The sequence below is a fragment of the Globicephala melas genome, chromosome 4 (genome assembly GCF_963455315.2).
Source record: "Globicephala melas chromosome 4, mGloMel1.2, whole genome shotgun sequence".
NCBI classification, from domain to species: Eukaryota; Metazoa; Chordata; class Mammalia; order Artiodactyla; family Delphinidae; genus Globicephala; species Globicephala melas.
Genome location: NC_083317.1, coordinates 69,552,195 through 69,566,225, shown reverse-complemented (window position 1 = coordinate 69,566,225; position 14,031 = coordinate 69,552,195). Strand labels below are relative to the sequence as shown.

General features: G+C 42.6%; 1 protein-coding gene across 20 annotated transcripts in view; it reads right to left on the bottom strand.

The window, feature by feature from the left end:
- Nucleotides 1-14,031, bottom strand: part of KALRN (kalirin RhoGEF kinase) — a 646,553-nt gene that overhangs the window by 288,873 nt on the left and 343,649 nt on the right. For 16 of the 20 annotated variants that reach the window (XM_060298164.1, XM_030858647.2, XM_060298165.1 and 13 more), the window contains exons 12-13: nucleotides 12,330-12,538; nucleotides 8,869-9,043 (exon numbers count right to left, since the gene is read on the bottom strand). In XM_060298164.1, the coding sequence (XP_060154147.1) occupies nucleotides 8,869-9,043; nucleotides 12,330-12,538 (384 nt within the window). The remainder of the gene's footprint in view (nucleotides 1-8,868; nucleotides 9,044-12,329; nucleotides 12,539-14,031) is intronic. The other 4 variants (XM_060298169.1, XM_060298170.1, XM_030858703.2 and 1 more) reach the window with 1 other exon arrangement.

Sequence of the window (14,031 nt, the reverse complement as noted above, 5' to 3'; positions counted from 1 at the left end):
GAATTAATTGGCATGTGAGGATATGAGACATACATTGGCAGTGTTTCTATTCTAACAATTATCTACTCTAGAGCCACAGCCACAAGGAAAATCCGAGAAGGAGGTGAACAGGAATTTAGAAAGGATAAGAGGCAGTGGGAAATGGGAAGACACTTCAAAAAGCTTTCCTACCAGATGAGATTCACTGAACCCAGTATTCTGCGGTCAAAAACTGACCCAAGGGACTTGGTTTAGCAGTAGTCTTGGGCTCTGTTCTCAGAAAGTCCTCTTCACTGGCTCCTCCCATTTTCTGGGTCCTTCCCAGGAGTTATGTGTAGAGAACGCTTTCTCCACTCACCCCCAAGTGTACCTGCCTGAAACAGAACTCACCTGTCCCTCTCTTCTCACTTCCTATGGTCTATTCCCATCACCTTAGCTCTTTATTATCAGCTGCAAAGTTGGAAATTTCACTGTGTAGTCCTTTTCTTCTGATCATTTTTAGATGCTGGTGATCATGATGAAGATGATGATCGTGGTTAAAACAAGATTCTACCCTGAATTGTGCATTTACTATGGGATAGACAGTGTTAAGCATTTGATTTTCTTTTATTTCATCCTCATAGCAACTCTAGGAGGAAATGAAGGCACATAGAAGTCAGATCATTTGCCTCATGGTCTCAGAGCTGGTGGTGGCAGAGCTCAGCATTCAACTACAAAGTCCAGGGCTCTTAACCACGGTGTCATATCAACGGAGCTGGTCCAAGATCTAACTTCAGGAGATAGATTTCTTTTTATTTTTCTCACTTCAGAGAAGTGCCTGTTTAACCTTTCCCCTGTTTTCTTCTCTAAAAAAACCCCACAAACTCCTGATAACTCCATTTTCTTCACTTCACATGAACCTTTGAAATTAATCATGTGCTTCGAACAGATCAATAAACTGTGTTTGTGGCCTTATATAATGCCAGGAATAATTTACCCATTCAAAAAAAAAACCGCATAGCTTTCCCCCAGTAGGATATTTTTGTTGAAGAGGTGGTAAATTGAAAAAATTTGGTGCTTTGTGACCACCTAGAGGGGTGGGATAGGGAGGGTGGGAGACACAAGAGGGAGGAGATATGGGGATGTATGTATACATATAGCTGATTCACTTTGTTATACAACAGAAACTAACACACCATTGTAAAGCAATTATACTCCAATAAAGATGTTAAAAAAAAATTGACACTGAGTATTTATACTCAGTATAAAGGTCACGTTAACCTGTCTAGAATTCTCTGGTTTCCCAGGGGCCTTTGCCATGAACAGGGGACACATCTGCAATCCGGCATTGGGGTGTGAACACTGGGACAAACGCTGTGGCAAAGAGAAGTGTAACCTGCCCTCTGCATGGGCATGTTCTCTGTATGGCAAGCGCAAATGCCTGTGGCTCTCACAGCAGTTACGTGAACACTCAAGGATCACCTAACAGGACTGGGTAACAAATTCAGAGAGAAACAATGGGGGAGAATAAGATGGAATGTTTGCTTAAAATCTGGATGCAAATACATATACATATGTATATGTATGGACAGCATGTTAGTATCGGGTTGGCCAAAAGATTCGTTTGAGTTCTTCCATAACATCTTATGGAAGAACCCGAACAAACTTTTGGCCAACCCAATATATATTATTTAGGTATTTTATTAACAATAACAATGCTGACTACAATGTATTAAAGTATTTATTAAGTGCTAGGAACTTTGCTAAAAATGTTCTATGTGTTAACTCATTAAATCCTTAATAACCCTATGGCGACTGGGAATTATTATTCTCACACCTATTTCTCAGATGAGGAAACCAAATGAGTAACTTGTCTAAAAATCACACAATTAGTAAAGCTGGTGAAACAGGTTTCAAATCCAGGCACTCTAACTCAAAATACTGCATACTCAACGACTGCACTATACTGCCTCTCAGCAAAGGGTGTGTGTGTCTGTGTGTATCAACGCTGCATATGTTATGTACATTAAGGTCCAGTCCCATTCCAACTAACAGTGGCGAGGAAGGATCCAAGGCATTTCATTGTGGTAAGATGCTCTGAAATACATGAGCTGTCAATTGCAAATGAACATCTTTCTGTTCTAAATATAAGGTCATTATTTGTATTAAAACGAGAAGAGCGAAAGCTAAATATTCTCCACTGACCTACAAGTGCTGGCTGATAGGGAAAGACATATTGCAGCTAAAGAGACAGTCTCACTGCACGGGAAGGGCTATTTTATCTATAATGGGTATGTACATTGATATGCATTACCACTGTGAAACTAAAATAAACTAAATTACCATAGTCATTTGTTCTTCTTGTCTAGTCTAGTGTTGTTTTTTTTTCTGTTAATCAATTTATAAAATGATGAGGATTAGTGAATTCTAATACAGATTATTTTAAAAGTATATCATAGAATTTCCCTCTGTTTTAGAAATATATATAACCTGTCTAAAGAGTTAAAATATTTCTTTATGTAGCTATAAGAAAACTTTTGAGGATACTGCAAGAGTTTTCTGGAAAAGCAGAAGGACTTAGCAGTAAAGATATCCACTCGGTTGATTTTTGGCAAAAAAATGTAAGAACATATTGCAACACTGTAACTGATGAGTTCCAATGTTTGGTCACCTAATTTCTATTCCAAGTGGATAATTTGGATAATGGAACACAATTTTTATGACCAAGTTCATGTTCTTTTTTTCATTATCATCATGATTAAAACTGAGACCTTTTATAATCATGACTGATCTTGAGTCTTTATTTTGCCCATATCTTTGCCTCTTAATCAGTTTGAGACTTGTAGGACTCTATTCTGTTTTCAAAAAAATCTCTCCTCTGTTGAAGAGCTCCTCTGATGTATATTGTTCACCGATTAGATCTAAAGTTTATCAATGCTTGAGTGTCAGAATGGGTTTTCTCCTGTGAAAGCTAAACACCCAGTGCTGGAGCTTACATCGTTTCCTTCTACTGAGTTCCCTGTTATCTTTACCAGAAAGGAGAAGCAGCATTTGAACCTTGATAATGTCACCTGACTTCAGGTCCACAGCCCCTTACCCACCCCATTACAGAATGATCTGAAAGCTTCCATCAGGGATCTTTGATAATTTGCCAAAAACAAGTGACATGCCGGAATACTAAAGCTGTGTAAATAATCCTTTTTTTTTTTTTTTTGTCAAAGGAAGATGTTAGGGGAAACTCCCAATGATCCTGAAACCAATTTGACAAAAGTCTAGAAGAAACTGTCAAATAAATATTTTGTGAGAATTTTGGTTTACTGTATTGTATTTATTCTGCATTTCCTTTGCAAATGACTTGGGGTACATTTAGAAAATGCTGTAGGAATCCCAAGGGAACCCACAAAAATTGATCTCAAACATCTCATTTTCTTTCTTGATATAGTTACTAAGTTGGTGCATTTAAGCCATGTTACAAACATGGAGAACAGCAAGGCTTTGCAGAGTCTCACACTGTATCTATGGAGGAAAGGGCTATGAAATTGGACTAGAAGATGATGTGGTGCTTTGAAGGAATGATTGTGCAGGCTGACGGCTGTGTCACCAAAGGAAAACTTCCAGTGAAGCACTGCAGAGCCCTGCCTGACCTGGTCAATATTTCAAATTGTTGAAATACTGATAGCAATAATAAATTAAATTTATTTTGATAGGCTGAAGAACTGGGCCTAAAAAAAATAAAAGAGTAAAATTTGAGAGGAAAAATACATAAAAAGCTTTCATTTAAGTTAAAAAAAAAAAAAGTCAGTGTATTGGAAGCACATATCTTGAAAAGACAACCAGGGGCTTTTAAGGGAGCACAAGCCTCAACAAGGCAGAAAAGGCCCCTATCTCCTGGGCTGTGCTGGGAGAGCGCCAGGGTCCTGGACACATAGCTCCCAAGGGGTGTGTGTAAGCCAGCGTGGCTAACTACAGTCCAGCCAGCAGGGGGCAACCAGGAGAGGCACAATGTGTACCCAGAAAGCAGCGAGTACATCGGAGCTATGTCCCACAGAAAAGGGCTGACAATAAAGAGAAGTAGTTATGGAAGTTTTAGAGTCAGAGGGGACTGCAGAAATAACTTACACAATCTCAACACTTTTCAGATAAAGGAAAAGAGGTCTGTGATGAACATCTTCAAATATTTTTAAGGCTGCCAAATAAAAGGAAGCAGATTTGTTCTGTTTTTCAGAGAACAGAACCAGGACCAAAGGGTAGAAGGGTGGAGATCTTGGTTCAACACACTAATGAGATCCTGAGCTCCCTCCTCTCCCCAACCCTGCTTCTGGGCTCTGGAGATATTCTGGTAGAGGCTAGATGGCATCCTTCAGAGATGCCAAATCCTAGCCGCCAACTTTTACCTGTCCTCCAGGTGTCATCTCATTGGGCAACCTTCCAAGTGCAGCCTGAGAAAGCTAAGCATTCCTGTCTCAGCGTTCTCATCAAGCTGTAAGCTTCTCTCTGTCATAGAATGATCACATTACAGGATGGTTCTATTTCTATGGTTCTCCCCAACTAGCCCGCTAATGGCAGGGATTGTTTTATCCTCAATGCCCAACACAATTTTTGGTACACAGTAGGTGCTCACTAAATGTTTATCAAGTCGTACTGACAGTAGGTGCTCATTAAATGTTTATCAAGTATAAAACGTGAAAGGCCTCTGCATACAACCAATTGCAGAGTTGAGACCACCAGTGCAAATTACAATCAGCTTTATCTCCTCTAGGCAGAATTTTCCTCCTTGAAGGCCATTTTCCTCAGCCTCAGCCTGGCCCCAACTTGTCCTAATGTGAACCCCATGGATTTATAGTTTGCTATTCCATTCCTTACCTGGGTTAATGATGCAGATTAATTTTCAGGTACATTGAGAAAACTTTGGTTTTAATTATAGAGTCAGAAATTTAAAAGAAAGATCATAACTGTGGCCCATTTTTTAGTCCCTTGTATAGAGTATCTTTCTTGGTGTCATTCCTAGTACTCTCCAACATGGGTATGCCCACCCCAGGGGATACCCAAGATTATCCATTGATAACAGAGAGAAATATTCTCTGTATATAAATGAGCATATGTATGTGCATATATATTATATGCACACATATTTGATCAAATCAATAAAAAAAGATACGACGTTTCCCTGGACTTTCATAGGGTACTGACACCAGAGTCTCACTCGGAACACATGGCAGGTGATGCGGTGGGCAGGGCACCTCAGGGACGGTGGAAGGACCACAATGCAGAGGGGCGGACCAGCTCATTTGTTCAGTTGCTTTCAGCATATTTCAAAGTATTGCTGTTTTCATGTGTCCAGTTAAATGGACTTTTCTATTATCTAGTTTTAACTAAACTACCCTTCACAAAAAGACGTGGCTTAACACGGTTCCTCGAAGAAACTACAGTTTGAAGATAATACTAAACATGAAAGCACAAGAGAACTTTGAACTCTTTGCAGCCACATGACGGGGTAAAGAAACAATGACAATCTAATCAGGTCTGTCAAGAAACCAGAAGCAAAAAATAATTGAAAATTATCAAGAAGACTATTTGAAATATGGAACCACAACTTCTAATGAAAGAGTCCAACTTCACCCGAAAGGCACAGTGAATTTTGAGATCATTAGTGATAGTATAACACATGTTTAATTTATAAATTAATATGGATGCATATATAGGGGGTTGCAAGTTCAAAAATATTTTATTGAGAGAGTGTCTAATCTCAAGAGTTTGGAGACCACTGTCCTGTCCCTGCTTCTAAAAATATTTTTTTATTTCTTTCTGATTAATTGTAGAAAAGGTGAAATGCACGGAGTTCTCAAAAACAAGAAGAAATTATCCATATTCTTACCACCACAAAATAAACGTTATTTGCATTTGGTGAAGTGTCTCTTCCATTACAACTGCTTCCTGTAACTTATCTTTCATAGGAGGCTGAACTTACAGGGAAAAAACTGTAAAGAGCATCATGCTCCGCTATGGGTCACTTCCTCTAGTCTCCAGGGAGTCTAAGAAGGAGTGTCAGGAATGCAGCTGCAGTCCTGGTTTCTGAACATTTGCCTAATACATCTGGGATAAGTTTCACTCTCAGTGGGCGTACCCCCTGACCCCGTCCCAGGTATACTCTGGAAGCCATATAATTAAGTAAAACGAGACTGGTGCCGCAACTCACGTGTTACCTTAATTTTAAAATTAATTAGCCCGTGCCAGCCATCAGTGACATGGTTAAGGAGTCACACTTAGATTACCCAAATGTCAGGGGAGCAGGTCAGCTCTGGTTTTCAGTAATCCCTAGGAATTCCGAGTATGTCCATCAAATGCCTTCCTTTAGGAAAGGAAACCATAGCTGTAGGTCCTGCAGTGACAGCCTCTGCCCTGGCTTATATCAGCTCCAGCGTGGCTCTCATTACAGAAACCACCCTCAGTTTCACACTCTGAATCTTCTCTAGAAGTTTGCCCTTCATCCTCACAGTGAAACCCTAGCTGGTATTTGAAATAATCTCATCACCCTCAAAAATAACTTCTGACGATCTGACTTGAAGGAGAAATTTTCCATAGGTTTGGCAGGATTTCCAGTTCTGTCTAAGATGAAAGGCAGCATTTCCCTAAGGTTTGGGCCACACCCGAAATGGGGAACAAGACGCCCTCTAAAACCTGGGTGCAGAACTAAATTTTTATCACCCTCATTTTTAACTCCCTCATTTGGTCTGTTTATTATGTTTCTCTCTCTCATTTTATTAGACCCTCATACTACTTCCCTACTTCTGGTTTGCTGCATACCAAGCTGTCCAAGTTGTTGTCAGGGTGGGAGGGGAAACATTTATACAAACAAAGGCTGAGAAACACAAATCCTACAGTTTAAATATCAAACTCTTCTACTGCAACATTTAAATAGGATCCAATTTTAAAGTATTTGATTTACAATCAACTTTTTTTAAAAAAAAAGAATATCTTTTTACATATGCTTTGGATTGGAAATGGATTTTCCCAGAATTACTGCAGGCAAACACACCGGAGTGATGCCCCTGGCTGACGTCAGGGGTACAGTTCAAGTGGCAAAGTGAAGCTAACTGACCCGTTCTGGAAATAAACCAGCAACCCAGACCTCAAAACCACAGCCATTTCATCAAATAAAGCTTAAACATCCAAACCCTCAGGTTATTTCCTCCCCCTTAAGCACTTTTTGATGTAGACCTGGAATGACAGGAGAGTAGATAAAGAATACAACAGTCAAATCCCCACACCTGCTAACATAATTCTCCCATGGATATATTCACTCTCGGTGGGTGAAGACCATGGGAAGGCCTGCAGCCAACACTGCTGCAACCAAACATTATCTGTTTATTTCGGTGAGTCTCACTCCCAACTACCAAAGAATAATAACTCACGCCCCCTCTTTCCTTTCTTTATTACCTTTGTCACCCCACTTTCATTCCTTTCTGCATACCAACGTCTCTAATTTTCCACTGGCATTTTCATTGTTCTTTCAATACATGTTTGAATACTGTCTGCCACCTGAAATCCCTTTGAGTGTAGATTCAAGATAAACTATAAATAAGAAATATAAATAAATTTACTTGAAGCTATGGAATGACTTGGAAAGATAATCGAGATCTAAATTTAAAGACTTATCTTTTCCTTTGTTTCAGAAACTGTCCAGAAAGCACCTTTCAGAACATGACATCTTTAAGCAAAAAAGCTGCCGTGGCTTCCAGGAAGTCAGGATAGCAGTGAAGAAGGGAAAGGTCATAAGAGAGTCAGGGAGAGGAAGGATTGCTTTAGGACTGCTTTTCGTTTGTTTGTTTGTTTTTACATCTCTGATTCTCATTATAAACATTTTTGGTCTCAGGATTGAAGAAGACGGCTTCTGTTGCCAGGACAGTTTTCTGGTCCTGCGTGGGATTGCGAATGTCATTGGCATTGGGATATTGGAGCATACAACATTTGAAAAAATAATAATTTTCCTTCCAAACCAGTTCCACAGAAGTTTCCACAGATATTGTTGGGAAGATCAATCCCAGACCCCCAGAAGTCCCAACTAGGAGGAGATGGTTGGAATGCAAAGTAAAGTTTTAATGAATGGTAGAGGGATAATTAGTTTTCCTTCACAACACACCAGCCAGGAGCAAAGAGAAGATATAGCTTTTAATTTAACCCTTTGCCATCCCTGAAAAGGACAAAGTGCCATAGGTGTTGAATACTCTTCACACCCCAGAAACCCTATTGGCCTGGCTTTAGTTACTGTGTCAAAGCAGAAGATAATAAAAGGTGGATATTATGTGGGGCAGACAGTATTAATAGGCATCACAAAGAGGACATAAATATACCAGAAGAGCGGATTCTGACCTTCCCAGAATGAAGTGAGGAGTCAATGAAATGAACCAGCAAATGTCCTCCACATATGCTTTACTTTCTTAATAAGCAGAAAGCAAACTGAGGATTCGGGTCTTCCTTCCTGTGTCTCCTGACTTCCTGGCTGCTGTGTGAGTCCATCTAATCCCTGATCTACAGTTACCAGCTGAGGAGACCACCTAATTTTATCACCTTCCTACTCATGAAGCTATAGAATCCTAGTCTGCCTCAGTCACCAAACAGCCAACTCCACGGTCTGCCAGGAACCAAAGTGCCAAGTAGGAGTCCAATGCAAGCCAACAAAACACTTCTCAATGGAGTAATCCCAGACAGACAGCGAGGAGAGGGGCTCTGCTTGGCCGCCTGGGTGAGGGGGACTGGAAGGAATCCAACACGGTGGAACGTGAATTTGCTGATTTCCAGAAACATACCAGGATGCATAATCCCCTCAGGCTACTGCGTAGCAGTCCTTCCAGTTCCCGGGGCACTGCCCTCGGCCACCTCACCTGCCCAGCACCTCCTCCCCACCTGTACCTCAATGGTGTACTGCTCAAAGATGCGCAGCTGCAGGAAGATGTCCAGCTTGATCTTTCGCTCATGGAACAGCTCCTCCATCTGCACCTGGGCGTCGTCGAGCTGCTGCAGCACCGACTCGATGTGGCTGATGGAGCTACTGTGGGGCGTCTTGTTGCTGGACACAGCCGAGTCCCTGTGGCAGAGCCGGGGAGAGAAGGGAGGGGCCTTGACATGTTCACAGTGACAGAGGAGCAGGGGGCCTTCCTCGTCTGAGTGAGGGGGACGGGAATCTACTGTGAGCCTGGCACTGTCTGCTCAGTAGGTGAGCCAAAGCTACTGTACCCTCTTTGGGGTTCCTAGCACTATAGCTCTAAGGCTTGCTGCTGTCCAGACAGAATCATGACAGGATCAAATGAAATAATGCATGCAAAAGGGCTCCACAAACGTTACAGAAACAGAATGGTTCCACACATATATGTAGTCTAATATATACATATTTCAAGACACATATACACAAATACACATATCACAATACATAAGGGTAGATAAATTAAGGCATATGTAAAAAAAAAATCCTTCCTAGTTTTACCTCACAGGATCATGGTTAAAATGAGATCATGGCTGCCAAAATTATTCATCCCCTTCGTTAAGTCCATGCCAAAGTTATGGGCTAGTGTTATTACACAGGCTTCAAGCTATACTCAGGAAAGCTTGGGGTCTGGAGGCTGCAAGCCTGGCTTAAGTCTCCCTCTGACATATATGGGCTGGTGACCTTGGGAAATCACCTCCCTGAGGCCCAGCTGCCTCCTGTAAAGTGGGCTTAATAATCCCTGCTCTACTCACGGCACAGTTTGCTATTAAAGAAGATGGCATGTGTAACCGCGCTTTGTGACCAGGAACGTGCTGTATGAATGACTGTTAATCCTGAAAGGACTGTGATATGTCAGGTGCTGACTGGAGATGGGTCCAGCTGTGGAGTAGAAGCTGGGGCACAAGAGGCTGGACAATCAACAAAGGCTTCAGAGAGGATGAACCCAGAATTGGGTGTTAGAAGAAAAGGATGAGCTGAGTAGATGAGAGGGGTGGGCTTTCTGAGCAGAGAGGGTCTATACAAAAGAAGCAAGGGGAGGTGGCATGCCACAGAGGGAACCAAGAGATAAACGTATTGATCTGCTTAGACAATTGAGGTGGTGGTGACACCTCCAGAGTCCATTATAATAGGAAAACTGCGGAGTTCAAGAAGTTCAGATTCTACAGGGCCTTGACTGAGTAAGCTAGAGCCCTAAAACTTGAAATAAACAAGCACATTCATTATCTCATGATACCTTAGTTTCTGACACAGTTTAAGAAGTCAGAGGGGAAAAGCATTAGTTTTGAATGGTCTCATCAGCAGCCTTTCTGAAAACCAGGTCCTTCTGGCCTGTGTTTGTCTCAGAAGCAATGGTATCTGAGCTCACGCGATTTCTAGACGGAGCATAAAGCCAGTTTGTGAAGAGCCTCCCTTTCTGTCATCTAGAGAGCTTCTGATCCCTCCCTTCTCACCCTGACCTATTTGGGCATGAAAGCCCACTACTGCACAGCTTCCCCCAGCCACGAAAAGAACTCAAGAGGAGTACTCAACACTGTGTATTATGCATTTGCTAAGCAGGGCGGATGTGACTATTCTTTCTGACAGCTCCCCTCAGTCTTTCTCTATCACCCAGCTTCCAGAAGGAAGAGGATGATTTCTGGTCACTTTGTTCAGCATCTCTGTCAGTGTCACATTCACTAGGAATCACAGAGATGATATAAAAACCACCTTAGGTGCTCCGGTGATCAGTGCCAGAGGAGTCGTGGAGGCCTAGGGAAGATGTGTGCACTGGTATGTGCGAGGCATCCTGCCAATGTCCACTAGGCATCGTTTGCTTTTTTCTTTGACTGGTCTTGATATCGGGGAGGGGAGTCCAGGCTAGCATCAGACTGGTGGGGGGACGAACAGTCGCCAGTGGTTCTTGTCACACGCCTATGGTCCTCTCTGAAGTCCGTGGAACTTAAAACTTGTAGGACAGGCATCAGCAACCTCGTTGCCTTTACCATCATTGAGTAGCCTTCAGCCCTCAGGTATGGCGCAAGGTTGGCAGGGGATAAGAGCGAGTGGCAGCTCCACAGACCCAGCCCCACAGAGAGGGTAGCCAAGCTTGTGAAAAGTACTTGGAGAGAAAATGTAAAAGCCGTCATGTAATTCTAGAGCTGACAAGCTCCTAAAGTGAACCCCTTAATCACACAGACAAAGCAGCTGAGGCCAAGAGAGGTTAAGTGGCTGCCTACTATTTGGAATTTTCTTCAGAAGCAAGTAACAGCGGAGTTTCCTAGGTAGGCAGACAAAACTGTCACATATTATATATTCATGACGGTGAATTGGGGGAAGAAGGGAAAGAGGCTGTCTCGTTGGTATGCAAAAGAGGACTCAGAACATCTCATGTGCATGTTTAGAATAGAAATGATTAATCCAACAGAAAAACATGCCAGGGCCATCTTAAGGTAAGCTCTCATTGTTTATTTAATTGGACAACTGGTATGGGGTGGTGGGGAAGCCCTCTCCAACTGAAGTAATTCCCTCTGGCTCCAGGACTGTCCTGGGACTTGTTGATGAGATTATTTCTGTCCAGAGCTGGCAGAGGTCCCGGCATTCAGTGATTTGAGGCTACAAACAAGTCCCCGCAGGCAGACATCATCAGCACCATCAAATCCGATTTACACAGCACCTGGGCATAGGGCTGGTTGCTGAGGGCTTGCTCAAGGCCTCATGACACTTTACCCGAGGAGCCGATGCCCTTGACAGGGACAGGAAACTAGACACTGATGCCAACAGAAAGGAGGCAATGGTGTGGATGATTCTAAATGAATATAAGGTATCAGGTAGGATTTTCTAAGATCCCTTCTTAGTTATTTTTGTTTAGGGCAATAGAGAAGGAGTTTTATTTTCTGGGCAGCAAGGAATGGTGGAAAGGTCATATGTGGGTAAGTGGAGAGCAGAGTGGGACACATCACACACTCCCTACATTCTAACAGGGCCAAAGGCCACCGTTTGGGGTTACATTTCCCCAACTGGAGCACTAGAGTTCAGAGGCAGCCTGAGAACAGATGCCACATAACACTATATTCCACAATGGCTATTTCTCCACATGACCAAATATGCCATCATTCTTAATGAAGATACTATTTATTTAAATTTTTGTTGTATTTATATTACTTATTGATCACTGAATAATGTCTTCAATGATACATAATGCTTTGAAACATCAGAGCTTTTCCACTGACTCTTCCACTCTAAATTCAAGTTGGGTGTGGTGCAGGCACTTTTATATCTGACAGATGGAGAAACCAAAGCTCACACAAGACCACAAAGCTGGCTGCGGCTGAGCCAAGACCAGAACATGATGACTTATCTCGCGTCTAGTCCGAGGCATTTCCCACTGGAAAGCACTGCCCATGCTGACCTGGCCTCGCTGGGCTCCCCCAGGGAGGGAGGCGCTGACCTGAGCTGCTGGATAAGGTCTTCGCCCTCCTTGATGACGTTGAGTGTGGCATCCAGAGTAGCGGTCTGCTGCTGCTGGAACTGCTTGATCAGTTCCTGGACCGCATCCACTGAGTCTGCACAGACATCCTCCAGCATCTCCTTCTGAAGGTCTTCCATCCATGTCCACAGCTGTGGGGGAGAGAGCAGAGACTCCACTCAGGGCACGTGGGAGAGGCCAGGGCTGGGGTGAAGGGCAAGAGTGTGGAACTGAGGTCACCCAACCTACCCTCAACCAGTCAGTGCGGTATCAGACTGTCCTTCTAATCAGCACCCCTACGGGTCAGTTTACATTTCTGTATTTGTATTCACTACGCATCTCTGTTAAGTTTACTCCATTAGTGCTGGCATTCCTGAAGGACAAGAACCACCCTCAGCCTTACTTCCCAGTGGTTTAGGGAAACTGTGGTCTTAGAGCAGGAAGCTCACTCATTTTTGAGCGACTGGGAAGAACAGGAAACTGGTGATGGACAAATATTATTTCATCTTTCACAAAGGACAGCTCTGTATACTTCCTCCAGGTAGCTAGGTGCTGATTCCTAGAAAAGGATCATGATTTTACAAATATGTAAGAAAGAATGTGACACTCAGTAAGAACCAAGTGAAGATTAATTAAGAAAATATGTGCTATGCTAAATTATTTTGTTCCTTTCAGGATTGCTTGGTTGGTTAGAAAGTTGAATGCTAAAGACGTAGCTTATCTTAATTTCAATGTAACTATGAGACATTTCTCCCAATATATTCAAGATGATGAAATGCAGTCAGGATGATATTACTGGTCAGACAACTTTAAAAGAGCTAAGTATAGCACTTTGAATGGAATAAGTACTGAAAATGATGGAGTTGAATTGAATTACTGAAAACTCATTTATTAATAGCTCTTCCTCATACTGAAAATAGATCTCCAGTGGCCTGCCACAGTGCTCCTCTTCTAACTGCTCTCCTTGAGCATTTGCGTGAATTGTAGAGGGAAAGATGAGTCTGATGTTTGCTTAGAAACAAGGAATCTTCACTTGACTAGCAGGAAAGATAAGCTCATGGCTCTACCAGGAGAAAAGCCAGTAGAGAGAAAAAATTCATAGAAGGAGCCAGGAGATGTGGATTGTGGCCTCTGTTCTTCCTATAACTTGTGGTGCCTTTGAGTAAATCACTATACCCTTTGCTCTCCAAGACTTCGTGTGTAAAATAGGCTGGGGAGAGCATAAAATAAAATGGTTAGTTACCTTATGGTTCTAACATTCTGTAAGTTTCCCATGTTAAAAACAGGGATAGGGCTTCCCTGGTGGCGCAGTGGTTGAGAGTCCACCTGCCGATGCAGGGGACACAGGTTCGTGCCCCGGTCTGGGAGGATCCCACATGCCGCGGAGGGACTGGGCCCCTGGGCCTTGGCCGCTGGGCCTGCGCATCCGGAGCCTGTGCTCCGCAGTGGGAGAGGCCACAGCAGTGAGAGGCCCGCGTATCCCAAAAAAACAAAACAAAAAACAAAAAAAAAAAACAAAAAGAAAACCATGGATAAATATTCACCTTAAGAATACTATTTCATCTTGTTGGTTCTCAGTATGATAAATCATGGTATGGCCTTTGGAACAAGGGATTTAAAAAGAGACAACAAAGAGAGACAAAAA